General features: G+C 41.7%; 1 protein-coding gene across 5 annotated transcripts in view; it reads left to right on the top strand.

Moving 5' to 3' along the window:
* DAAM1 (dishevelled associated activator of morphogenesis 1) overlaps positions 1-26749 on the top strand; it is a 295359-nt gene that overhangs the window by 213125 nt on the left and 55485 nt on the right. For 4 of the 5 annotated variants that reach the window (XM_073609934.1, XM_073609931.1, XM_073609932.1 and 1 more), the window contains 7 exons: positions 4274-4412; positions 5446-5504; positions 8604-8791; positions 9918-10223; positions 10307-10414; positions 13733-13762; positions 18201-18304. In XM_073609934.1, the coding sequence (XP_073466035.1) occupies positions 4274-4412; positions 5446-5504; positions 8604-8791; positions 9918-10223; positions 10307-10414; positions 13733-13762; positions 18201-18304 (934 nt within the window). The remainder of the gene's footprint in view (positions 1-4273; positions 4413-5445; positions 5505-8603; positions 8792-9917; positions 10224-10306; positions 10415-13732; positions 13763-18200; positions 18305-26749) is intronic. The other variant, XM_073609935.1, reaches the window with a different exon arrangement.

Below are 26749 nucleotides of genomic sequence, written 5' to 3'. Positions count from 1 at the left end.
GTTCAAGTTAGAACAGCATAATTTCCAGTTTGTAGCCCTGCCCTTCGAGCTAGCCACAGCACCCTGGGTGTTCACCAAAGTGCTGGCCCCACCTCTAGGCAGGTTAAGGGCCCAGGGCTTAACAGTCGTAGCATACCTAGAAGATCTATTACTAATAGATCAGTCGGTGGCTCATTTGGAGCAAAGTGTATGCACTACAACCAGCTATCTGAAGAGTTGGGTTGGATTCTCAACCTAGAGAAATCTTCCTTAATACCGCTAAAAAAGCTGGAGTACTTGGGTCTGATCATAGACACAGCCTAGAAAAAGGTGTTCTTGCCTCAGGCGAAGATCAACTCCATAAGAGAGTTGGTGCGGATGGTCAGGTCAAATGGCGATCCCTCCATTCGCCCTTGCATGAGGTTGCTAGGAACCATGGTGGCTTCATTCGAAGCAGTTCCCTATGCCCAGTTTCATTTAAGAGTGTTGCAAAACAGTATCCTGCCTGCTTGGAATAAAACAATTCAAGCTTTAGACTTGCCAATGCAGCTGTCCCCAAGAGTGTCCCAAAGCCTCACTTGGTGGTTACTAACCCAGAATCTGCTGAAAGGAAAATCCTTCAGACCAGTCACCTGGAAAGTGGTAACGACATGCCAGCCTTTCAGGCTGGAGAGCAGTACTAGAAAAGACAACTGTCCAGGGACAGTGGTCAAGAACTGAAAAGAACCTTGTCCATGAATATCCTAGAGATTTGGGCAGTACGTCTGGCTCTAAAGACCTGGACTTTCAGGTTACGGGATTGTCCTGTCAGGATTTAATCCGACAATGCCACAGCTGTGGCCTATATCAACCACCAAGGGGGCACCAAAAGTCTCTCAGCGCAGAGAGAGGTGACCCATATACTAACTTGGACAGAAAGGAATGTTCTGTGCCTATCGGTGGTCTTTATTCCAGGAGTAGAGAATTGGCAGGCGGGCTACTTGAGTCGCCAGCAGTTATTCCCAGCTGAATGGTCTCTTCACCGCCACATATTTCGGGCTGTTTGCCAAAGATGGGGGTCTCCGGATGTAGATCTTCTAGCGTCCAGGTTCAACATGAAGTTAGTCAACTTAGTGGCCAGAACAAGGGATCCATTAGCATGCGGAACGGATGCGTTGGTGACCCCATGGGTTCAGTTCTCACTGATCTATGCATTCCCCCCCTATTCAATTGCTGCCTCGACGACTTTGCAGGATCAAGCTGGAAAGAGCCGGTAATTCTGATGGCACCAGCATAGCCCAGAAGGTCATGGTATGCAGAAATCGTAAAGATGGCAGGGGAGGGCCCATGGTCCCTCCCACTACGGCCAGATCTGCTCTCACATGGACCCATATTCCACCCTACCTTACGGTCTCTAAATTTAACGGCTTGGCTATTGAAACCCACATTCTGAAGAAACGTGGGCTTTCTGGGTCAGTCATCTCTACCCTGATTAATGCAAGGAAGCCAGCTTCCAGAACTATATATTATAGAGTCTGGAGGGCTTATGTTTCCTGGTGTGAACCCAAAGGGTTGGCACCCTCGGAGATATATCATAGGCAGAATTCTTGCATTTCTACAATTAGGGGTAGAAATAAAATTGGCCTTGAGTACTATTAAAGGCCAAGTCTCAGTTTTATCTGTCTTATTTCAAAAGGCCACTTGCTACTCATTCTTAGTCCGTGGTTTTATACAAGGGGTGACGTGGCTTATTCCGCCCGTCAAAACTCCCTTGAACCCTTGGGACTTGAACTTGGTTTTGTCTGTGTTACAAAAAACAGCCATTTGAACCAATACAACATATTCCCCTAGTCCTTCTGACAAGGAAGTTGGTATTTTTGGTTGCTGTATCCTCAGCAAGGAGGGTCTCGGAATTGACTGCTCTTTCTTGTAAAGAGCCATATTTGATTTTTCATGAGGACAGAGTGGTGTTACGCTCTCTTCCAGGCTTTTTGCCAAAAGTGTTCTCAGGTTTTCACCTGAACCAAGATATTGTCTTGCCATCGTTTTTTCCAAAACCATGTTCCAGGGAAGAAAAGTCACTACATTGCCTTAATGTGGTGAGAGCAGTGAAAATCTATTATAAGGGTCCTAAGAAGGGATAGGCAGCATCGAAATCCACTGTCGCTAAGTGGATTCGGCAAGTGATAATTCAAACTTATGATTTAAGGGGTAATGTTCCCCCGTTTCAAGTTAAGGCGCACTCTACCAGGTCGGTTAGTGCTTCTTGGGCAGTGCATCACCAGGCCTCCATGGCTCAGATCTCTAAGGCTGCAACTTGGTCTTCAGTGCATACATTCACAAGATTTTATCAGGTGGATGTAAGGAGGTATGAGGATATCGCCTTTGGGAGCAGTGTACTGCAGGCAGCAGTATAAATCCTCAAGTCTGTGGGTACCCTGCGGGTTTTCTCTACCTCCCCTCAAGTAGCATTGCTATGGGACATCCTATTAAGTAATTACTTAAGGCTCTGTGTCCCATGATGTACGATAAAGAAAATAGGATTTTTATTACAGCTTACCTGTAAAATCCTTTTCTTGGAGTACATAATGGGACACAGAGGTCCCGTCCCTCTTTTGGGATTAAGTATATTGCTTTGTTACAAAAACTGATGTGCTCCTGGAAGGAGGAGGGGGTTATATAGGGAGTGAACTTCCTTGATTGGGTATAACCAGTGTCAACACCTGAAGGTGGCCTATAACCCATTAAGTAATTACTTAAGGTTCTGTGTCCCATGATGTACTCCAAGAAAAGGATTTTCCAGGTAAGCTGTAATAAAAATCCTATTTTTTTAAAATGTGGATATTGTCAATATATTACATGAAGTGGTTACTTGCCAGATCTCCAGTTTGCTTGCCCCTGATTAAAAAAGCTGGCGGTGGCTATCTTAGGTGAGGGCATCTGAAGCTGGCGGCAGTGAGTTTGAGGGTGTAGTGCAGCTGGTTTACCCAGCATGCACCTTCTTCTGATCTTGTACATGCGCATGAGGTTACTCGAAGACTCCTGAGATAGAGGACGCTGATATCCCAGGAGTACTAGGGAATCGACTAATGCTGTAATTGCCCAGGCTGCGTCACAGGTAGTTCCAGCAAACTGTATTTAAAAATGTTATTTACAAATGATAAAACAAATTGACAATATACATTTTGCACTGCACTGCTGATGGCCATTATTATAAGAAGAAGTTCATAAAATGGGTGAAACTCAGCTTTAATGCAGAAAATCTATTAAGGTAAAAAACCTTCAGCCTTTAGAACCACTTTAAGTATGTAACATGAGATGCAACAGATTTGAATATTGCTTGTAAGAATGAAATATCTTTCATGACAGAAATAGTCCAGCCGTGTGGATTATATGTCATTTTATTATGAATTTAGAAAAAGAGGTTTTAAATAGTGATTTCTAGAGGCACCACTTGAGCTCCTAAATGCCACATCTGGCCAAAGACACTAGTGGGTGGTTGGAGGTAAAGGCACAATTCAGTTGCCCTCAGGAAAGGGTACCAGCCACTGGGCATAACTGCTGTTTGTAAGCAAAACGTGAAGGATTGCCAATCCCAGAGTGGTAAGCAAGGTACTGGTTTATCTTGGGGGAAACAATAACAAACAAGTAGGGTTGCTCAACATGTGCCGATCAATAATCTTTCCCAAGAAGGCTTGCATGACGGTGCATGTGGGCAATTGAGAGGATGCCATAGCTCATTCCATGGTACGTGGTGATACTTTAGTGAGGACAAATCTTAATGCAATGCACTGGTTTCATTCTTTTTGAATATTTCGTAGATCTTGATTTGATGCTGTTCTGTCTGGAGAATACATTTACATTTTGGCTTGATTTCATAATGTTATCAGCACTGATTAAAGCACTTGATAAATCAGTTTTCATCCTCTGGATGACAACTGTTATTACTAACGTTTTTTTTAGAGTTTTTCTGCTTGGACAGCTGTGATAGTCGGCAGTTGCTGTTGGCCTGGGCTGCGTAATATGTCTGCTGTAGCCTTAGTGTTGAGAAGACACTTAACTGTTCTTATATCATAACTTCATAGTAGCTGGCGCCCAGCTGACATTGCTTATATCTTTTTGGCTGGCTCCGCTGTTTTCTCTTCATTGCATTTCTGCTACGTCACAGATATTTATAGAACACTTGTTTAGTGACAATTGATTATTTTTGTTTCTGCCAAGAACATGATAACTTATCTGAAACATTGTATGTAGAAGGCCATGTCCTTGTTTGTGAATATGTTTTATTCATGGTTTAATTTTTTTATTTTTCTAGATAAAAGAAGCGGTAACACTGTGCATTACTGGCTACTTCTGGACCGGATAGTTCAGCAAATCGTCATCCAGAATGACAAAGGGCAAGATCCAGACAGCTCCCCATTGGAGAATTTTAATGTCAGAAATGTTGTTCGAATGTAAGTCGTCTTAGTTTAGAAAAGCATAAGTAGGTTAATTCCCACGTAAAGCTTGCAAAACACTTATGAAGGTTTAACTGGCTGCAAACCGTTTGCTAATGACAAGGAGTACAAGACATGAAGATCATAAAGACTGTATTATAGCTTAGACGAATAAACACATGGACTCAAGTCTGGTACACAGCATAACGAATTAACTGTGCCACAAAAATTAGATCTATATCTAGAATATTGTTGTTTGTATAATATAAAACATAGAAAAATACAAATGACACCTCTTTACGTTGTTGTAGTTAAGGGCTTGAATTTTAGAGTCTTAAGGCTAAGCCAGGCCCACTATTCCTCTGAGTTTGCAATAAGTGCACTCTAATTGGATAGGGAAGATGTGGGTGGAGCTTGGCTTTGAAATCGCATACAATTTTATAAGAGAAGGGGATTCTGGCTAATAAGAGTTATAGCTGATACCTTGCAATGCCTGCTCTCAAACGAGACTTTTATTGATTTAGAACATCCTTTCTCAACCTCTTTACCCCAGAGGAACCATTGAAGTAATTTTAGAGTCTCAGGGAACTCCTGCAAAACCAGTTTACTGGGGGTCAGTGGGAAACCTACCCCTTACATTGGTGACCAGGGGATAGAAAGCACCCTCTTCCCCCAACTGTGGTGGTCAGAAACTGGTAAAAAAGATCATTGTTGTCCTGCAGTTGACTCTGCGAAGTAGTATTGGCCCCAGAACCATGCAGGCACCATCAAATTAGAATTTAAATCAGACACAGCTTAAGGAACCCAATGGTTCCACGTGGCTAGAACAACAAACAAGCTTTCTTTACTCAATCACAGTCCAGATGAATAAAAAATGAAGCAACAGTGCAACTCTATAAATAAGGTCAAATGTGTTTATCCAAATGCAGGGAGACATGGTCCTGAATGGGGTTGGGGTGAACTGATGTGAACAGATTCATGAATTTCTGCTGTCTCATTATTCCACTACAATGATTTCTGGTAAACTGGAGCATTACTTTAATGTTTTCAGGCTGGTTAATGAGAATGAAGTCAAGCAATGGAAGGAGCAAGCCGAGAAGATGAGGAAAGGTATATTTATTTCTGTCCATTTTGAACTGTTAGGATGTTTGTGCCACCTGTAGTACATGGAGCCAGGTGTTTAGAGGGCAGGTCCATCTATAACTGATATAATGCATTCTAACACCATTTGGCTTATTTACATGTAATTAAACTCTTGTTTACAAAATGTCTTGTGTTCCCAGCTCCACCCACCCACCACAGCCACCATAAAGATGTCATTTTTCCTGCGTCTTCATTTATTTGATATTTTTAACGCAGGAGAAGAAGCAACACAAATTTTGCTTGGCATTATAATATTTTCAGTAGATGGTATAGCTCAGGTGGAGATCTCCAAGAGATGCAAGTAACCTTAACTGTAACCTGAGTAATTCAACTCCTTAGCATTTATCCAAAACTAAAATATCAGCTTTAGATGGACTTGGTTGTTAAAGGCTTAAAGTGATATTAAACCCAAAACCAAAAATGTAATATATTGCAGTTTACCAATCATTAGATGTGATGGCTGTATTTCTTTTTTTTTTTTTTTTTTTGGGCTTTTTCCCCTCTGTTTTAACCTGGTGATCTGGCCAGTAACACACCTCCTGTATCAGAGTGCCTCCCACTCTGGATGAAGGAGCACAGGGGGCACCTTTTGGCAGCAGCGTTGTCGGTCTAGGGGGAGAGAAGTGTTACAGTGAGGGGGAAAAAAGTATTTGATCCCCTGCTGATTTCGTATGTTTGAACACTGACAAAGAAATAATTAGTCTATCATTTTAATGGTAAGTTTATTTTAACAGTGCGAGACAGAAGAACAACAAAAATATCCAGAAAAACGCTTTTCAAAAAAGTTATAAATTGCTTTGCATTTTAATGAGTGAAATCAGTATTTGATCCCCTATCAATCAGCCATATTTCTGGCTCCCTGGTGTCTTTATACAGGTAACAAGCTGAGATTAGAAGCGCTCTATTAAAGGGGGTGCTCCTAAACTCAGTTTGTTGCCTGTATAAAAGACACCTGTCCACAAAAGCAATCAAATCAATCAGATTCCAATCTCTCCACCAAGGCCAAGACCAAAAAGCTGTCCAAGGATGTCAGGGACAAGATTGTAGACCTACACAAGGCTGGAATGGGCAACATTTCCAAGCAATTTGGTGAGAGGGTGCCAACAGTTGGTGTGATTATAGGCAAATGAAAGAAACCAAAAATAACTGTCACTCTCCCTCGGTCTGGGGCTCCATGCAAGGTCTCACCTCGTGGAGTTTTAATGATCATGAGAACGGTGAGGAATCAGCCCAAAACTACACAAGAGAATCTTGTCAATGAGCTGGGACCATAGTCACCAAAAAAACAATTGTTAACATACTACGCCGTACAGGACTGAAATCCTGCAGTGCCCGCAAGGTCCCCCTGCTCAAGGAAGCACATGTACAGGCCCGTTTGAAGTTTGCTAATGAACATCTGAATAATTCAGAGGAGAACTGGGTGAAAGTGTTGTGGTCAGATGAGACCAAAATCAAGCTTTTTGGCATCAACTCAACTCGCTGTGTTTGGAGGAGTAGGAATGCTGCCTATGACCCCAAGAACACCATCCTCACCGTCAAACATGGAGGTGGAAACATAATGCTTTGGAGGTGTTTTTCTGCTGAGGGGGCAGGATAACTTCACCGCATCAAAGGGATGATGGACAGGGCCATGTACCGTTAAATCTTGGGTGAGAACCTCCTTTTCTCAGCCAAGCATTGAAAATGGGTCGTGGATGGGTCTTCCAGCATGACAATGACCCAAAACACACAGCCAAGGCATTAAAGGAGTGGCTCAAGAAGAAGCTCATTAAGGTCTTGGAGTGCCCTAGCTAGTCTCCAGACTGTAATTCCATAGAAAATATGTGGCGGGAGCTGAGGTTTGAGTTACCAAACGTCAGCCTTTGAAACCTTAATGACTTTGAGAGGATCGGCAAAGAGAAGTGGGACAAAATCCCTCCTGAGGTGTGTGCAAACCTGGTGGCCAACTACAAGAAACGTCTGACCTCTGTGTTTGCCAGCAAGAGTTTTGCCACCAAGTACTAAGTCATGTTTTGTAAAGGGGTCAAATACTTATTTCACTCATTAAAATGCAAATCAAGTTATAACCTTTTTTGAAATGCGTTTTTTTCTGGATTTTTTTGTTCTGTCTCGCTGTTGAAATAAACCTACCATTAAAATTATAGACTGATCATTTCTTTGTCAGTGGGCAAATGTACAAAATCAGCAGGGGATCAAATACTTTTTTTCCCCTCACTGTACATGTATTAACAGATTTAGATACACTAACATAATGAAGCCAAACTTCAGCTAATACTTTATAATTAGTTACAGTAATGCCGCGTACACACGGTCGGACTTATGGCTACAAAAGTCCGACAGCCCGTCCGACAGACTTTCGATGGACTTTTGGCGGACTTGCGGCAGACTTTCTAATGAACGGACTTGCCTACATACGATCACACAAAAGTCCGACGGATTCGTACGTGATGACGTACACCGGACTAAAATAATGAAGTTGATAGCCAGTAGCCAATAGCTGCCCTAGCGTGGGTTTTTGTCCGTCGGACTAGCATACAGACGAGCGGATTTCTGGGTCCGGCTGAGTTACGACGTAAAGATTTGAAGCATGTTTCAAATCTGAAGTCCGTCAGATTTGCGGCTGGAAAAGTCCGCTGAAAGTCCGGGGAAGCCCACACAAGATCGGATTGTCAGCCGGCTTTGGTCCGTCGGCGTCCGTCGGACTTTTGTAGACGAAAAGTCCGACCGTGTGTAAGCGGCATAACAGTTTTTCCTTTTGAGATAAAGGTTTTAAAATTCAAATCCAGTCATTCAGTGTGCATATTAAATTAATTTTAAGCTAGATTGAGACATCAGATTATAACGTGTAGCCAGCTTTAATCTACACTAAATATTTTATCTCAGAATAAAATAAGGGGTATATTGTGTTTACCCAGCTCTTAGTTAGTCTTAAAAAAAAAATGTTCCCTTCAAAATTATAATGCACTTAAAAAAATAGAACTATAATTTATACCTGTTATTGTGTACTGTGCAAACACTGTCATGGGTTTAGTTCCGTATCCCCTAATACATGTCATCTTATCCTAGAACACCAAGAGCTGCAGCAAAAACTGGAGAAGAAAGAGCGGGAGTGTGATGCCAAGACTCAGGAGAAAGAGGAGATGATGCAAACTCTGAACAAGATGAAGGAGAAGCTAGAAAAAGAGTCTAGTGAAAACAAGCAGGTCAAACAGCAAGTGGTGGAGCTCACTGCACAAATACAGGAGCTCAGCAAAGTAAGGCACTGCCATTGTTGTCCTCTGTGTGCAACATGCGTTTTACCTTTTGAGATGTCTCAGACTTTGTTTTGCTTATATAAAGCAGACAGACTCTAGCGTTTATGTACAAGCCCTTTAAATCTAAACTCCAGGCAGACATAAAAAACAACACAAATTAGAACAGCTATTTATTCAATAATGTTGTACAGTATTAAATGTATTTTTAAATGGAAGCAGTATAAGGACCTTAATTTGACTTGATATCCACCTTTTGCAGCCCCCTGTACAGCAGAGATTAGACTGAAAAGGGAGAAACGGCACAAGGAGAGATAGGTCATCTGTGCTGTAGTGCTTATGCACTAGCAAGAGAAATGCTAACAGGAGGAGAGAGCAGAATGATGAGATTGTCAGTCTGCTGCTTCTCCTTCACTGTCCAGTCAGAGGTTGGGAGAGTGAGAGCACCCGTAAATATTGTTTAACTGCAGCAGAGAAAAATCAGCCCCCCCCCCCCCCCCCCCCCCCCCCCCCCCGGCTTGCCAGACAGTGTTATGCTTGTGGCAGTGCTGTGTAAATCTAAGAACTGGATGGACAGAAATACAAATCCTTGGCAAGTATGACTCTTATATATCATCTTTGTATTTGGCTAGCTGCTTAGAGTTCAGCTTTAAACTGATCAAATTGTGAAACCTGGTTGCTATGGTTTACTATCATTCATTGCAATGTCGTATGAAATAAGCCTAATTTTATTGCCCCATGAAGTGATATTCACATGTATAATGTAATATCTACAAGTACATGCACATTTTCCCAGGTTTAGCCTCATAAGTGCTGCAAGTAGGTAAAAACACATGTGGATCCTGGCAGAAGTAAGCTCCTAACTTGCTGACAACACTGCCTCTACTGCACTGAAATCCCAGGCAGTGTTGTTAGACCTGCCCAGTTCTTCCTTAGTTGAAAAGCACACACCCTACCCCTTATGTGATGGCGATGAGAACCTTCACAGACATTTCCATACACCGCCCAATCTAGGTAACCGTTTCCTTACCTTTTCCATTTGTCCATTTTACAAAAATATTTTCTTGATCTACAGTAAATATTTTGTCTTAGCTAAAGTTAATTATATGACTTTTGTGTTTTATTGTAGAGAACTGTCTGCCCTCCTGTTCCTGGAGGACCACCACCTCCGCCTGGAGCACCAGGTGGGCCAGTATCTTTGCCTTCTGGGATTATGATGCCTCCACCACCCCCACCTCCACCACCACCTGGTGGGATGGCTCCTCCACCCCCTCCTCCTCCACCCCCTGGAGGTCCTCCTCCGCCCCCAGGACTTCCATTTCTAGGAGGATTGGCTGCACCACCTGGGGCACCTCTAGGTCTTGGTTTGAAAAGGAAAAATATACCCCAGCCAACGAATCCCCTCAAATCTTTCAATTGGTCTAAACTACCAGAGGTAACTGCTTGAAAATGATTTTCGCAAATAATATATGTGCACTTCTTAATGTTTTATCAATTGACTGTATGACTTTGTTGCAGAACAAGTTGGAAGGGACCCTCTGGGTTGACCTCGATGACAGTCGAGTATTCAAAATCTTAGATTTGGAAGATATTGAGCGGACGTTCTCTGCTTACCAAAGACAACAGGTAGTATTCCATTCATTTAGTAAAAGTTGAGTAATGACAGTGAAGATAGTGAAATGGCATTATAGGTTTGACTGCTTCATTTACGAGAAGGGAACGCTTGTTCTAATTGCAGTCTCACCACTCTACAGGAAAACTGAGTTTCTCAAGAAACCCTGTAATAAGATAAATCTGTAGGCTGCTATATTCAGAGTAGAAAAGCCGCCAGTCACCAACCCTGTTGCAGTGAAGGGAGCTGGCGTCAGTTTACCATTCAGAGGTGTAAGAGCATTCTCTTTGACCAAGCCCTGGTGAGCGGGGTGAAAGATGTCAGGGGGCGTGTCTGGAGTGGTGCTGGCTGAGGCCATATTCACCTACATACTAATGCACTGGGTTGGTGAATGGTGCCTTTTCTTCTCTTTGATAATGCTCTTACACCTCTGAATGGTGCACAGGCGCCAGCTCCCTTCAGCAGGGAAATCTCTGTCTCAGCTTAGAGTGGCACAGCAAGTTTTATTTGGATCAATATGGGCTACCATTATTGCGCTCCTTATAAAAATGTTATTGGTATCAATACTTTCTGAGATGCAAATCTGGAACAAGCATGCAGACCAGGAAAGTCATGACGTTAGAACTAAGATGTAGATTTGTTTAGTGATTTAGAAAGTGCTAATGTCATTGGATCATCGTGACAGTCAGATAACTGGCGTTTTAAGAAAGAGCGTTCAGGAATAGTTAACATTGTGCTTTCTTCAAGTTTCCTTTCAAGTGTATTTAAGAGCTGCATCCTTTAAAATCTTCTATTTTAATTTTCAGTTAAAACCTGTTTGTAGGATTACCTTTATTATCTCTCATTAACTACAGCAACAAGATTCTCCTTTCTCTACATTGTCCACAATGTAGAGAGAGTGGGATCATCTTCTAATGTGTTTGTTTCCCATGATGGAGCCCCCTGTTCAGAACTATAGGACATGAACAGTGGAGGTCTTACCCACTCATTGACCAATTGGATGTTACTACCTGTTTACACCACTAAAATGACAGCTAGCTATTGATTGGTTTCTCTAGTCAAACCTCAAGTTTCCTTCATCCAATTTTAAAGTGAATCTGCCAAAGTAAAATATACGGGTTACTTTAGCTGAACTTGTGAAAAGCGTAGTTGTTTGGCTTAAAGAGACCCTGTCACCATACCATTCATTTCAACAAAAAACTTCCCATATGAGTATAATTGCATTTACTGTTTAGTTACCTGTAAAAGCTACCTTTGTGTAGCCATCCAAAGGTACTGAGACTGCTGCTGAGCACCTGCATCTTGGATATGATGACAACAGTCCCAGCAGAATTGGGGCTGTCACTCAAGTGACACTATAACATCTCCCTTTGCTGCTCCCCCAAGATGAATGGAGTAGCTGAGCCAGCACAGACAGTGATTAGACATTCCCAGAGGAGAAGGCTATGCTAGAGAATGTACTCTTAAACTTACCATAGATGGATCACAATATGGTCAGTCCATGCTGAACTGGATGAATTGTGATCCATCTGTGGCCATTCCTGTTAGTGAGAAGGCAATCTAATGATCAACATTTCACAAATTAGCTTATTGGAAAAATGTTTTTTCCATTGACACTACAGCCAATTGGCTGCAACACTGATCAATGTATTTTGACAGTGAAGGAGTACCCGCTGTCAGAATAAAACAGCGCGCAGCAGGAAATGATTACTCTATCCATCTTGCCTGTGTGGATGGCGGAACCAGTTCAGTTTTTTTGGTCAGTCAACTGGCTGATTGAGAATAACTGACCTATGCATGCCCAGCTTTACAGTGTAGTCAAGTTTTCTAGCAAGTTCAAAGGCACCTGCATTTTTTTAGGTTTGTGACATGGTCTCTTTAAACACTTTTAGGACCACTGACTAGGGGCTATATTCATACATATCTGAAGTTTTGACTTCACCTGTTGCAGTCACTACAGGTCAGAGACTCCAGACAGTAAGAAAACCAGAGGATTGGCTTGACAACAATCCAGCATTTTCAGAAGTTCAACAAAGGCACTCCGCAGATTTTGTTCATGTCAGGTTTCCTTAAGTACACGATTCTTGCTGTGTTCTGCATCTGGAGAGGTGTTTTTTGGCAGTATAAAGTGCTTAGAGAGTTCTAATCCCCTATATATTTTATTTTGTAACCACTATAAACTTCTTTGCTGTATAAACGATTTTAGATCCAACTATGGGAAATATTATGTATCACTGTGTATACATATGAGTCTATATGAGATAATTCAGGAAGGAGTCTTGTAGGTTAAGGGGAAAGTTTATTGAGTGCACATTTGGAGTTATTTTGCATTGCTAACCTTAATAAAACACAACTTCACCTCCTAGTAACATTGTCCTTTAAGTAACCCTAACCCTTCCACCTCTCATAGGTGCAGCCCATCTGGTAAAATACTTACCTTCCTCCCTGTTTCGGTGTGCAGTTCTTCCTGGCACCTGAAACCCTTTTCACAGAAAATGTCCCCACCGGGTCCTCTTTGTTCTGCGCACTTGTGCTGTGGTCCCATTTATTGTTGTGGGTGATCCATACTCGTGGCATCCTTCAGATGTCCAGAACAGAATGGTGGAACATGGGTATAGGTGAGAATTTTACCAGTAGGCTGCACTTGGAGGTGGGGGGCGCCTAAGGGTAGGCTACTTAAAGGACAGCTTCAAGGAGTGTATTGGTTTTGTGTTGACCTGCTCATATACTTGTATTGTTAAAAGGCGCAATAAAGCACAGCCATTATGTAATGGTACAAAGCAGAGCTTGAGCATGCAATGGGCAAATATGATACATACAGAATTAGAAAATATATCACACATTACTTATGATCTCTTTTACATGCATATCTAAAATGAAACTGGGAAATTAGACATGCTTTTTAAATTTGCAATAAAAGTTATAAGGACATTTTTTGGGGGATGGGGGAAGGGCGTTGTATAATTTATGCTTTGTTGTACCTAAAACACCATATAACACAGCATGCTAACTTTAAGTGCTGTGTCAATCAATATTTCTAATTAGGAAAAACCTAGGACTGACACCACTCCCAAGTCATCCCTGCATGATATGTATAATTAAATGTAATTGTCCTGTTGGCTGTTAGATGATAACTTTAATTCGTTTTCACAATCTGTTGATATCACCGTGCCTGTGTTTCTTCTGTATGCCTCTTTGCTACAAGCTTCTGTCTATGATGTACTGTATATCTTGCTGATCTGCTTTGGCCACTCTTGTCTTAATTTGCTGCCACCGCTGAATTGCGCGCAATGATTGCCTTTCCCCATGCTTCGCTGCTGACATGGCTACAGGATTTCTCGATCAACAATGGCATTAAACAGGTAAGAAGGCTGCTTGCTGCTAATCTTGGCACATGTAACATTTAATTTTAATGGTTTTGTTAAAAAATTATTTCATTATGTTACTAAAGGCCAGAAACCGAGACTTGCAAATCATTTTTTGATGTCCCTGTGGCCAACTGTACAGCTACAAAAATTGCTTTATAGCACATACAGCCTAAATATAGTGTTCTTTGAATAAATTACATGCAACTTGTTTTCATCAGTGCAATATATGGCATCCAAGCTTCTGTGGAGCAGTAAGACTTTTCAACAAATAAAGTCATGGTTACTGCTTGGAGTTACTCTTTAGCAGATCTAAAGCAGATCTGTATTGCATTAAGAGTATGGTAAGGGTATTAGTTCGATTATTTTTTAAATAGCGTTGGCAACACACCGACTGGTTTTATATGTTCCGCTGGGAGTAAAGGTTGTCCTACATAGACAATAAAGGCCAGTTTAGGCAAATGGGTAGAATGCAACTGCAGAAGGACTTCTTTTTAATGCATGCATATTTGTCATTGAACAAGGGTGGGAGAGCATAGTCAAATCATTTTGGATGCTGGATTATGTTGCTGGGGTTGGAACAGATAAGGGCTAACAAGATTTTTATTTTTTAAACTTTCCTGTAGGTAAGTTGGCCAGGGATGTCAGGTGATGTCTCTAGGCATCTCTAGGCCACCATAAATAAAAGTGAGCACGCCTCCTCTTCTGTCCCATGATACACCATAAGGTGACCTATGGCTGGGCCTAAGCACTTTCATGTAAAGGGGGGACTTAGCACTAAATTAAACCTATGCAGGAAATTTTGGGGGCTGAAGTGGTGCACCAAAAGGACGTCCAATAATAATGCTGATATCTTTTTGCAGTATATGCTGAATATACAGACTCGTTATCACTTTTTATCGTGTGCGCACAGGTGTACTTTAAAGCCCCTTTCAGACTAGCGGACCAAGCGGGGTCCGCCTATCCGTTTTTCAGGCAGACTCGATCGGACCTTCCAGTCTCCTCTATGGAGCGGTAGATGTCAACAGACATGTGTCTGTTGACACCCACCAACATCCGATCCTGTCTGCTAAAAACAGACGGATGGGCATTTGTTCGCTTTCGGTCTGGCAGATTGGAGGGCAGTCAGGTATAAACTGGCAAGCGGTCCGATTTACATCCGACCACCCATAGAGGAGTGGGCAGTGTCTGTATCCGCTCTGCATAAGCGGACATGGACCAGCCATCTGCCTGCTCAGCGGAGTTCAGCAGATCCCCTGCTGAGCAGATGGACTCCAACGGAGCCCACCCCGTGTGGAAGAGGCCTAAATCCCAACAATATTTTGAGCATGGCTTCTCCTTGTAGCACAAGCCACAACTTTTAACTTTGTAAAGTGTTATGTCCCAGGTCTTTACTGATCCTAGTAGTACACTTAGTAAAGGGAACAAATTAAACCAAGAAGTCTTCTTATGGCCCACCTCACCCTTAATGGTAGTTGAGTATTGAGCCCGAATACCAACTCTACAGAAGCCGTCCTGCACTGATGAGAGTTAATATGTTTAAACCAATTACAAATAAGCACTTTGATGCTTTCTCTGTTTCATACTAAGAGCATTGTTTATTTTAAACATGCAGGCATTCTCAAGAAGAGACACCTATTGTCTTCCGGTACTGTTAGCATATTTTTGTTAGTTGCATGTTTTAACACATTTAAACCAAGGTTTTGTAGTGATGCAAGATTTTTCTTTTTCACTGATGATAACCAAAATAGGGAATGTTTTTCTAAACTCTTAGGGCTCATGCACACTGCAGTTCAAAAAAAGCTACTTTTACAAGCATTTGAGCTATTATTTCTCTACGTAAAAGCTTGTGCTTTTTTTTTTTTTTTTTGCTCTTTTGCGTGTTTTTAGTGAGCTTTTTTGAGCATAAGCATTTTTTTTTCACAAACCCTCCTGTCAGCTAATTTTTCCTTGATATATTTTTTTGTGCTTTTTTCCACGCTTTTTCATGTGTTTTTTGGGCACTAGGGCATCTTTTTTGCTCGAAAGCTCCTCTCAAAAATGCGAGTTTCTTTCTTTTCTACCTGTAAGAGCATATGCCTGTAAACTCCTGAAAAAGCCATAATGTGTATGGCCACTTTGGCTAACATGGAGGGGAGTTTCCAGGCAGAAAAATATGAGCGCCCAAAAGCCTGTAGGGTAGAAAATTGTTTACCTCTAATGGGTCTTTATAAGGCAAGAGTCTTCAAACAATATATCAAAGACGTATATAATTTTATTTATCAAAAGTTAAAAAAAGTGACAACATTTGAATAAAATGAGTGGACGCCAACATTCAAATGGTCATAACAAGGAAAATATACATATCTGTTAACAGTAACACAACAGATAACCCCACATAAATTGTTCCAGCAAGGCTGCACAATGAAAGCCCGACGCGTTTCGAGGTTATGAGAGTTGAAACCTCTTCTTCAGGGACTGATGGTGAGGTAAGTGTTTGTCTAAACATTTAGCAAAGAGAAAACACATTAAGCCAAAGCATTTCAGGGACAGACGTTGCATGGTATTCATATATAATCATGAGACATAAAACATGAAAAATCAGACTGAGTTGGTGTATTTAAAGAATGTTATTCTCACCATGTTACTCCTAAACCAACATTGAATAGCATCCAGCTTTAAAAAGAAATTGGGACAGAATGGTTTGCCAGCAGGGATCGGTCACATGAGCCAATGCTGTCATCAAGGAGGTCCGCATAGGTCCACAGCCCAAGAACAGGACACAAAGGGCGTCCTACCACTTGCGAAGTGACACCACTCGATATCAGCTGTCATGAATAATAGCTATCGCCTAAAAATTAGGAAGGGATAATATAATAAGGCCCATCCCATGGCTATAAATAAAAATTTAATAAGTGATCTTAATTTTTAGGCGATAGCTATTATTTATGACAGCTGAGAATAACATTCTTTAAATACACCAACTCAGTCTGATTTTTCATGTTTTATGTCTCATGATTATATATGAATACTATGCAATGTCTGTCCCTCAAATGCTTTGGCTTAATGTGTTTTCTCTTTGCTAAATGTTTAGACAAACACTTACCTCACCATCAGCCCCTGAAGAAGAGGTTTCAACTCTCAACCTCGAAACGCGTCGGGCTTTCGTTGTGCAGCCTTGCTGGAACAATTTATGTGGGGTTATCTGTTATGTTACTGTTAACAGATATGTATATTTTCCTTGTTATGACCATTTGAATGTTGGCATCCACTCATTTTATTCAAATGTTGTCACTTTTTTTAACTTTTGATAAATAAAATTATATACGTCTTTGATATATTGTTTGAGGACTCTTGCCTTATAAAGTCCCATTAGAGGTAAACCATTTTCTACTGTAGCATCACAGGGATGTGGGCAAGTTGTCTTCCTCCACAAGGTTTCCGTCACTACCCTTGCAATAGCCTGTAGGAGTCGCTTCTTTGAGATGCAGTGTGCATGAGCCCTTAGTGTGTGATTGTATCACATTAATTGAAGCCTTTACACAACTTGACCATGAAATATCAAAATTTAGAATACAAGTTGGCCCTTATAGGAAATGCTGAGAATTTTGTTTAGTTAAAGTGTTAGTATTTCTGTGCACTGAACACACACCTGTGGCATTAACCTTATTGTGGGCATCTGGGCAAGTCAAACCACTCCAGTGACTCCTGCCCCCATAATCAATAGTCTGCAGTTGTTGCTTCCACGTTGACTGATTGATTGTTGTCCTCAAGCTCAATTGTTTCCTGTAGTGAAAAGCTGCAGAGATCACATGGAGTGATGACCATTCAGTGGGATTCATTTACTAAAAAAGACTGTGCACTTTTGTGCAGTTGCTCCAGAGATTAGTAAATGAGGGGAACTGTACTTTGCAAATACCCAATCACATGCAAGGAAAAAAGAAAAAATAGCATTTTTGCTTGCACATGATTGGATGATGGAAGTCAGCAGAGCTTCCCATCATTTACTATTCTCTAGAGCAATTGCATTTGCAGAGTGCAACTGCACTAGCAAAGTGCACATTCTGTTCACCAGAAGCAAAACTTGTTAGTAATCAGTAAACTTATTAGTAGACACTGACTGTTGTACACAAAGTCTAAACAGAAGAGTAAAAACCTAAGTCATATATTGACTCACAAAAGCAACTAAGGGTATGGGTGGGTCGAAACATGCCAAGAAATGGTAAAGAGGGAGAAAGAAGAGAGCAATGAAAGATAATTGAAAGGGTAGTAACAGAGGTCATGCCCCCTTTCTCTGTAGACTACCCATATTGCCCAGGATTAGTTAGAACCTTAGCAATGCTTTTTCTTTCTCTACTCCTTTTTTCTTTATAGGGCCACTTGTATTTTAGATATGGTTTTTCACAATGTTATTGACTGAACCTGAAGACTGTTCTTTATCTTGTGGCATATACAGAAAGAAGCTGATACAGATGATACACTGAGCTCCAAGATGAAGGTGAAGGAACTCTCTGTAATAGATGGAAGAAGAGCACAGAACTGCAATATTCTCCTCTCCAGGTAGGCCATACCAAACCAGTTTTTCAGAGGGATCCTAACTGTGTTGATTTGCTATTAATGCATGTAACGATGTTGGTGTCCTGCTTGGTTAATTGGCATTGTACAGTATGGTACAATACTAGTAACTGCAGGTTTATGTTACTTTTTGAACTGGAACATAGATTTCTCTAAATCAACTTTTTAAATTTATGAATGTGACTTCAGGAAGCAATTCCACACTTATGATTTGAGAACAGAAACACTGTGGCACTAAAAATCTCAGAGCTCGTTTATTTTCTACGCGGAGCTCTTTCATAGGGTTGTAGAATGGTAAAACCATTGAGCCATTGGCCTAGAGCAGTGGTCTCCAAAATTTCTAAACAAAGTGCCATTGTACAGTCCATCAGACTTTAGGAGGGTCAGACTGTGGCTAGTTGGAGTAGAAAATGCCCCAGTGTGAGTCAATGTCTCAGGCTTGGTGGTCAGTGGGAGTAAAACAATTATTTACGCCTGGTCAGAAGGAGGAGGAATAGTGTCCCATCATTGGTATTAGTGGGAGGATCTGTGCCCCATCATTGGTGTCAGTGGGAGTAATGGTGCTCCATCATTGGTGTGAGTGGGAGCGAGTAATAGTGCACCATCATTGGTGTCAGTGGGAGTAATGGTTCTCCATCATTGGTGTGAGTGGGAGCGAGTAATAGTGCACCATCATTGGTGTCAGTGGGAGTAATGGTTCTCCATCATTGGTGTGAGTGGGAGCGAGTAATAGTGCACCATCATTGGTGTCAGTGGGAGTAATGGGTACTCCTTCATTGGTGTTAGTGAGAGAAATGATGCCCCATCAGTGGTTTCAGTGGAAGGAGTGGTGCCCCAATGCATCAGTGGGGGGACTAATGCCCCATCATTAGTTTCAGTGGGAGGATCAGTTCCACATTATTGGTGTCAGTGGGGGCTAGTGACTCATCACTGTGGCAGTGGAATGAAAAGAGCCCCATCATTGGTGTCAGTGGAAGGAATAGTGCCTCATATCAGTGTGGATAACAGTGCCTCAAGGGTGGCATACAGACAGGCTTAGGGCCGCATTTGGCCCACAGGCCACAGTTTGGAGACCACTGGCCTAGAACTAAACCTGGCATGCATAGTTGCGGTTTACTGGCGCTAGGAATCCAAGACCATTGGCAATCTAGAAGAGGAGGCCTACATTTAATTAAATCTTGTTGCCCCAGAGAAATGGCACATTGACATTTACTTATTTAATGGTCAGGCATGGAACCAGTGACCATTAATGTAAAGGTGTATTCTTCCCATTAACCAACAATTTAGCAATGCATTTTTTCATTTTTTAAATAATAATAAAAATAATTTTGTTGCATAGGACAGGGAAACTTGATTAGTGGTATTCTGTAGACCTAAGTTCTATGGCTGCTTGAGACTCATTCATGAAAGTGAATAGTGCTCAGTGTTGCATGAATGCTGTTGCTGACAGAGTAGCTATGTAGATGGACTTTAAGTCAAGAGATTTAATTTCTTTTTTTTTTTTTTTTAACTTTGATGAGCCTTTTTTTTAATGTGTATCTATAGTATGTTACTGGAGTTCTGTTGTTTTAAATACTTCTATGTTAGACTGTTCAGTATTTCTCTGGGTGTGAATGGGTTACGCAGTATTTTTAGACATTCCTGTTTAGGTATGTGTGCTATGTTGTGTGGTGCAATGAAACATTTCTGTGATAAAGCAGTGAAACTCCACAAAGAACAAACGTATGTCCTTTGGCATGTAGCAGTGTTTGCCTAAGTAAGCAACAGTATTTATCTAGTGTAATTACACAACAGAACACTGCAGTTTTTTGTATAATGTGCAGCGTTGACAAGCTGTTATTCCTTTTTTGGCTGGTGATATTTTGCCAAAATATGCAAGTTCAAATTCTTCTGTTAGATCATTTTTACTACTAAAGAATCAATAAATGTTGGAGGATTAAAGCCAAAATCCAGGCAGATACAAAAGACACAAATTCATAGTTTTTCAATACAGTTTATTTAATGTATCTTTTAACCACTTGCTTACAGGGCACTTAAACCCCCCTCCTTTCCAGACCAATTTTCAGCGCTGACGCACTTTGAATGACAATTGCGCGGTCATACAACACTGTACCCAAGTAAAATTTTTATCATTTTTCACCACAAATAGAGCTTTCTTTTGGTGGTATTTGATCACCTCTGCGGTTTTTACTTTTTGTTAAAAAAATGTAAAAAACTGAATTTAAAAAAAAAAAATTTTTTATTTTTTTATATTTTGTTATAAAAAATTTAAAACGGGTAATTTTTCTCCTTCATTGATGTACGCTGATGAGGCGGCAGTGATGGGCACTGATAGGCGGCAGTGATGGGCACTGATAGGCGGCAGTGATGTGCACTGATGGGTGGCAGTGATTGGCAGCACTGGCAGGTGGCACTGATTGGCACTACAGGTGGGCATTGGTAGGTGGCACTTGTGGGCATTGATAGGTGGCACTTGTGGGCATTGATAGGTGGCACTTGTGGGCATTGATAGGTGGCACTGTGGGCACTGTTAGGTGGCACTGATGAGGCAGATGTTGTGCTTCAACTTCGAGACCGATGTCCCTGACACCTGAGCCGGTGTTCGGCTTTTTTCTCTACTCGCACTGTCAGCACGAGTAAAAAAAAAAGCCAATTACCGATCTTTTGTTTACATCATGTGATCAGCTGTCATTGGCTGACAGCTGATCACATGGTAAGGGGCCGGGACCGGCCCCTTACTCGGATCGGTGATCAGCCGAGTCTCAGTGACTCGGTGATCACAGCGCGCCTGGCGCACGCCCTGCAGGGCGTGCACAGGGGAGGCTGTCATATGACGGCCTCCCGGGAATGCAGGTCCGCGCTGTGGCCATCATTCGGCCATAGCGCGGATGTCTAGTGGTTAAATGCAGCCGGTGTAAGTACCTAAACTAAGGTCCGCAACACTTCCCTCTCCTTCAGTCAGACGCTCCTTGCCTACGCCAGCATCTTCTACTCCACGCCGGGAGAAGACCATCATTATCGATAGTGGTTATAGCAGCTGCTAGGGATAATCGTAAGAGAATCTGGAAGGCTGGTTGTACCCAAGATGATGGATAGATCAGCTTGGTACATTCAGCCTGCCCATAAATGGTTTGAATCTCGGCAAGTTCAGCAGGAAACGGTCGAGATTCGAACCAGGTATGACTGGCCTTAGTGTGAAAATCAAAGCGCCACACCAAGGTTAAAGCCTGGTACACACGGTCATTTTTATTTTTTTTTTGTTCAGCCCAGTGGGCAAAAATTAGGCATTTTGGAAGAGGGTCACTGTACTAGCTATGAGATTTTAGTATAGTGATCTCCCTGCTGAGCTATTGTGTTCTTCTAGGGGGACCGCCCCCCGCCAGAACACACCGGTCAGCACTCCCACGCGATGATCAGATGCCGATTGGCTGCTGGTTCTCTAGCAAGCTCATTTGACAGAAGCCAGCCATGTGATCAACTTCTGTCAAACAAGGACCTATACACACTGGCCAAATGTCAGACGATATCTACTGTACCGGCTGATTTCGGGCGATATTCGGCCCATGTGTACAGGGCTTAAGAGTCCATAATGCCAAACATATGGCAGGTGCTACAGCCAACCTTTTTTCGAGGACCACGCATTGTCCCCTTCGCCAGGGCTTTAATTAAAGAGAATCCGCTAATAAGGACTCAAATTGAATATTTACATTTTGTATTATGAACACTCAGCCCTAGTTCAGCAGCTGATAGGAAACCTCACATATTTTTGTCACAGACATCAATTAATATCGAAGTATACAGTGGGCAAAATAATTATTTGATCCCCTGCCGATTTTGTAAGTTTGCCCACTTACAAAGAAATGAAGGGTTTATCATTTTTATCATAGGTGAATTTTAAATGATAGAGACAGAATATCAACCAAAAATCCAGAAAAATCGAATGATACAAATGTTATAAATTGAGGTTCAGTTAGTAAAATTAAGTATTTGATCCCCAAGCAAAGCATGACTTGGTGAAGAAACCCTTGTTGGCAAGCACAGAGGTAAGATGTTTCTTGTAGTTGGTGACCAGGTTTGCACACCTCTCAGGAGGGATTTTGGTCCACTCTTCTTTACAGATCTTCTCTAAATCCTTAAGGTTCCTTGGCTGTCACTTGGCAACTCGGAGTTTCATCTCCCTCCATAAATTTTCTATAGAATTAGGCTGCATTCACACCTGAGCGTTTCAAAGTCACACGTTTTTACCGCGATTTTGCCACAATTTTGTTTAGGTCACCAATGTAAAAGGGAGAAAAACGCCTGTAATCTGCCCCAAATAATCTCATGTTCTTTTTTTGAGCTTAGGGTGTTTTTTCAGGCATTTTGCTTCAGGTGACAAAACGCTCAGATGTGAACAGGTGCCATTGAAATTAATGGGATTTTGCTTGTTGGGTGTTTTTCAGGCGTTTTTCAGGTGTTTTATGAGCTGAAAACGATCAGGTGGGAATGCAGCCTAAAGGTCTGCAGACTGGCTGGGCCACTTCATGACCTTAATGTAATTCTTCTTGTACCACTCCTTTGTTGCCTTGGCAGTATGTTTTGGGTCATTTTCATGCTGAAAGACCCATCCACAACTTATCTTCAGTGTTCTGGCTGAGGGAAGAAGGTTCTCATCCAAGATTTTACAATACATGGCCCTATCCATTGGCCCCTCAATGCAGCAAAGTCGGTCTGTACCTTTAGCAGAGAAACAGCCCCAAAGCATCATGTTTCCACCTCCGTGCTTGACTGTAGGGATGGTGTTCTTGGGGTCATAGTCAGCATTTTACTTCCTCCAAACACGGCGAGTCCCCCTCCTCAGGAAGGCACATGTACAGTCATGCCAATGAACATCTAAATGATTCAGAGAAGGATTGGGAGGAAGTGCTGTGGTCAGATGAGACCAAAATTGAGCTCTTTGGCATAACTTGACTCACTGTGTTTGGAGGAAGAAAAAATGCTGACTATGACCCTAAAAACATCGTCCCTACAGTCAAGCACGGAGGTGGAAACATGATGCTTTGGGGCTGTTTCTCTGCTAAAGGTACAGGCTGACTTTGCTGTATTGAGGGGCCAATGGGCGGGGCCATGTACTGTAATATCTTGGATGAGAACCTTCTTCCCTGAGCCAGAATGCTGAAGATGGGTCATGGATTGGTCTTCCAGCATGACAATAACCCAAAACATACTGCCAAGGCAACAAAGGAGAGGCTCAAGAAGAAGCACATTAAGGTCATGGAATAGCATAGTCAGTCTCCAGACCTTAATTCTATAGAAAATGTAGGGAGGGAGCTAAAACTTTGAGTTGCCAGGAAACCTTAAGGATTTAGAGAAGATCTGTAAAGAAGAGTGGACCAAAATCCCTCCTGAAATGTGTGCAAACCTGGTCACCATCTACAAGAAACGTCTTACCTCTGTGCTATCCAACAAGGGTTTCTCCACCAAGTACTAAGTCATGTTTTGCTTGGGAATCAAATACTTATTTTACTCATTGAACTGCAACTTAATTTATAGCATTTGTTTTATGGTTTTTTTTCTGGATTTGTGGTTGATAATCTATCTCTATCATTTAAAATACACCTACAATAAAAATTATAGACCCTTCATTTCTTTGTAAGTGGGCAAACTTACAAAATCTGCAGTGGATCAAATAATTCTTCCCCCACTGTACCTAAGGTTCTAGTGCCATCAATCTACTACTTCATGGCTTTGCGGTATGGCAGAGGTTTTATATATCTCAAAACTGGATGAACAAACACAAATCGCTTGGCAGGTGAATCATCTCCCTTATGTGTATTTTAGCTGTTTACATTGCGTTCAGCTTTAACATTCTACAGCGTTACACTTTAATCAAAATAATATATTAGAGCCCATTCACACCATCACGCTGGCACCCCAATGCACCTAGTATGAATGGGGCCCTTGTCACTGAAATGTATACTGGAAGGCCCACTCTACTTATTTAAAGTGGAGTTCCACCAACTTTTACAACTCTTCAGCATCCCTCACTAAACTGTGCACTGTAAACGAATTGGATATATTTTTATTTTTTTTCTCAGCACCTACTGTATATCTGCTGTATTCATTTTTCACTTCCTCCTCCCTGGCCGTGGCCCACCGCATCATTTCCTGTTTGCAATGCCTTCTGGGAAGAAGCGGCAACTTCCTCTGACACTGCCGTTGCTAGGGAAACCTGACCTGAAACCTATTACACTGCTTGTGCTGCACTGAGCATGTGCGAGATCTGCAAGGATGAGATCCAGGAAGAAATACAGTCTGGCTTCAGATGCCCACACTTAAGATGGCCACGGCCTGCTGCAAGTTTATAAAATATCAAACTACTGCTATAAACTAACAAAACAGACCTTACTTTATAGTCTAACTTTACTAGAATACATTAAGCTTGTGTATTATAGGGGTATTTTTATTTAAAAAGTATCATTTCGGCCGGAACACCACTTTAATGTGGTGCTGTACTGCATCAGTCCACCCCATTGCCTTGGGATGCTGTTCTGATCATAATGGAGATTGTGATGCTGACACACACTGCAGTCTCCTTTCTGACACTGGCATATGAAAAGCCTTTAAAACAGTTTAACTGGAGATGCACTTTAACATAAAGAGACACTCCAGTCAAAACTGAAGATAAATTGGCAAAATGCCTACAGGATACACAAAGCCCACATGCTCAGGGCTTCAGTTGTTCATGCAGACCTTTCTATAGTGCGTCAGTCCTATTGCTGTTAATTCGTTGTTCTGGAAAGACTTTTTAAAACTGGACAAGTATTTGAAAAATCACCCGCTTTAGGGTCATTGATATCTCGCACATGCAAGTAGCCTGATACAAAATAAAAAGTCAAAACAAAGAAGATTTTCACAAACACCAGATTAAATTCTGCCATGGAGGTTGTCACCAGTGGGCAATGAAGAATAGGGATTATGGTGCCTTACTGCCTAAATCCAGATGTCTTTTTTCCCAGTGTAAGAGAAATTTGGTTGCTATGGGAAACAGTCATTGTGCTCAAAATATCCTGTTTTTATAGAAGAAATCTAAAAATACATTGGGAGTTTTGTATTTTTGAAGTTTAGGTCACCACTTTATCAGCTTGTGCCAGAAATTACTTTAATCTTCCTGTCCGCTGGATGTTCAGAAAGGTGTAATTGTCCATGAAAAAAGGACAAAATGTCTGCTATCCTCAGTTACACAATTTCAGTTTCTTTTTTTTTTTTTTTGTTTTTTTTTATGTTGTTTACACATCTGGTGGCCTAATTTTATTGTAATGTTTCGGGTCTGAAAGCAGCATTACTGGGCTTTATTTGCTAGCATAAATTACTTTAAGAAGTGTCCACAGTGGGAGCTCTGCTGCATTCTTCAGTGCAAATTACAAGTCCTTGTCAAAACCTATTTTTTATAAACGAGGCATATTTATAATAAGCAGCTGCATAGAGATGTGTTGGGAAAAACTAGCTGCCTGCAGACATTTTCCAATTCAACTTAAGATGAATGTAGTTCATTGTAAAAAACAAATTCTAATAAAACAATAGGAATCAGTCCAAATAAACCTATACCCCTGTGACCATGACTTATTTTCCAGTTAATTTAGAGGGCCCTTATTGGCCACTGAGGGTGCACAGTTCTACCCCCTGGTTCAGTTCATTTGTTTAGTTTGAGTGCTGCAAACTGTTCCCAGGAAGAGTGTACAGTGGACAGGACCACTTGGAAGAGGTGTTCCCGGGCATGGTTTACTGTAGTCTGTTAAGGTGCGCTTCAGTGTGACTGAAAACCATGGCTGAGAATAAGGCTCTCTATAGATGACGAAACACAGAAGCAAGGATCACTATGGTCTGAGGTGATGTATGGCAGAGGTGACTGATATAAGTGTGCCTGGGAACACTTGCTTATAGCCCAGGGTGAGTACAGACCAGTCTTAATTTCGTCAAAATGTTCGTCAGCGGCCTTTTTATAGTTATGAAAACAAAGCGAAAAGTATACCACATTTTCGTCCACTGACGAAAACTATGACAAAAATGAATTTCGTTTTCATTAAGCAATGAAAACGAAATGAAAGTGTGACAAAGGGACATTTTCCCTTGTGAATATTCGGTTTCTATGGAGCTCAGCCTGTATAGAACCTGTGAGTGCTTCTGCTCCCAGCAAGCAAGAAAGTCCATAGAGTGCTTACTACTTAGCAGTCAGCACTGTGCATTACAGGCCTCCCAACGAGAGTCCCAACTCGCGACCATCCAGAGCAGAGCACTGTGAGTGTGTACATTTACAGGCCTCCAATCAGGCCACCATCCAGAGCACTGTGTGCATTACAGGCCTCCTCTGACCACCGGCATCCAGAGCACTGTGCATTACAGGCCTCCTCCGACTACCATGCAGAGCACTGTGTGCATTACAGGCCTCTT

This window comes from Aquarana catesbeiana, linkage group LG13 (genome assembly GCF_042186555.1).
Source record: "Aquarana catesbeiana isolate 2022-GZ linkage group LG13, ASM4218655v1, whole genome shotgun sequence".
NCBI lineage: Eukaryota > Metazoa > Chordata > Amphibia > Anura > Ranidae > Aquarana > Aquarana catesbeiana.
The sequence above is the reverse complement of the archived record's forward strand: the minus strand, read 5'-3'. Positions and strand labels throughout refer to the sequence as shown.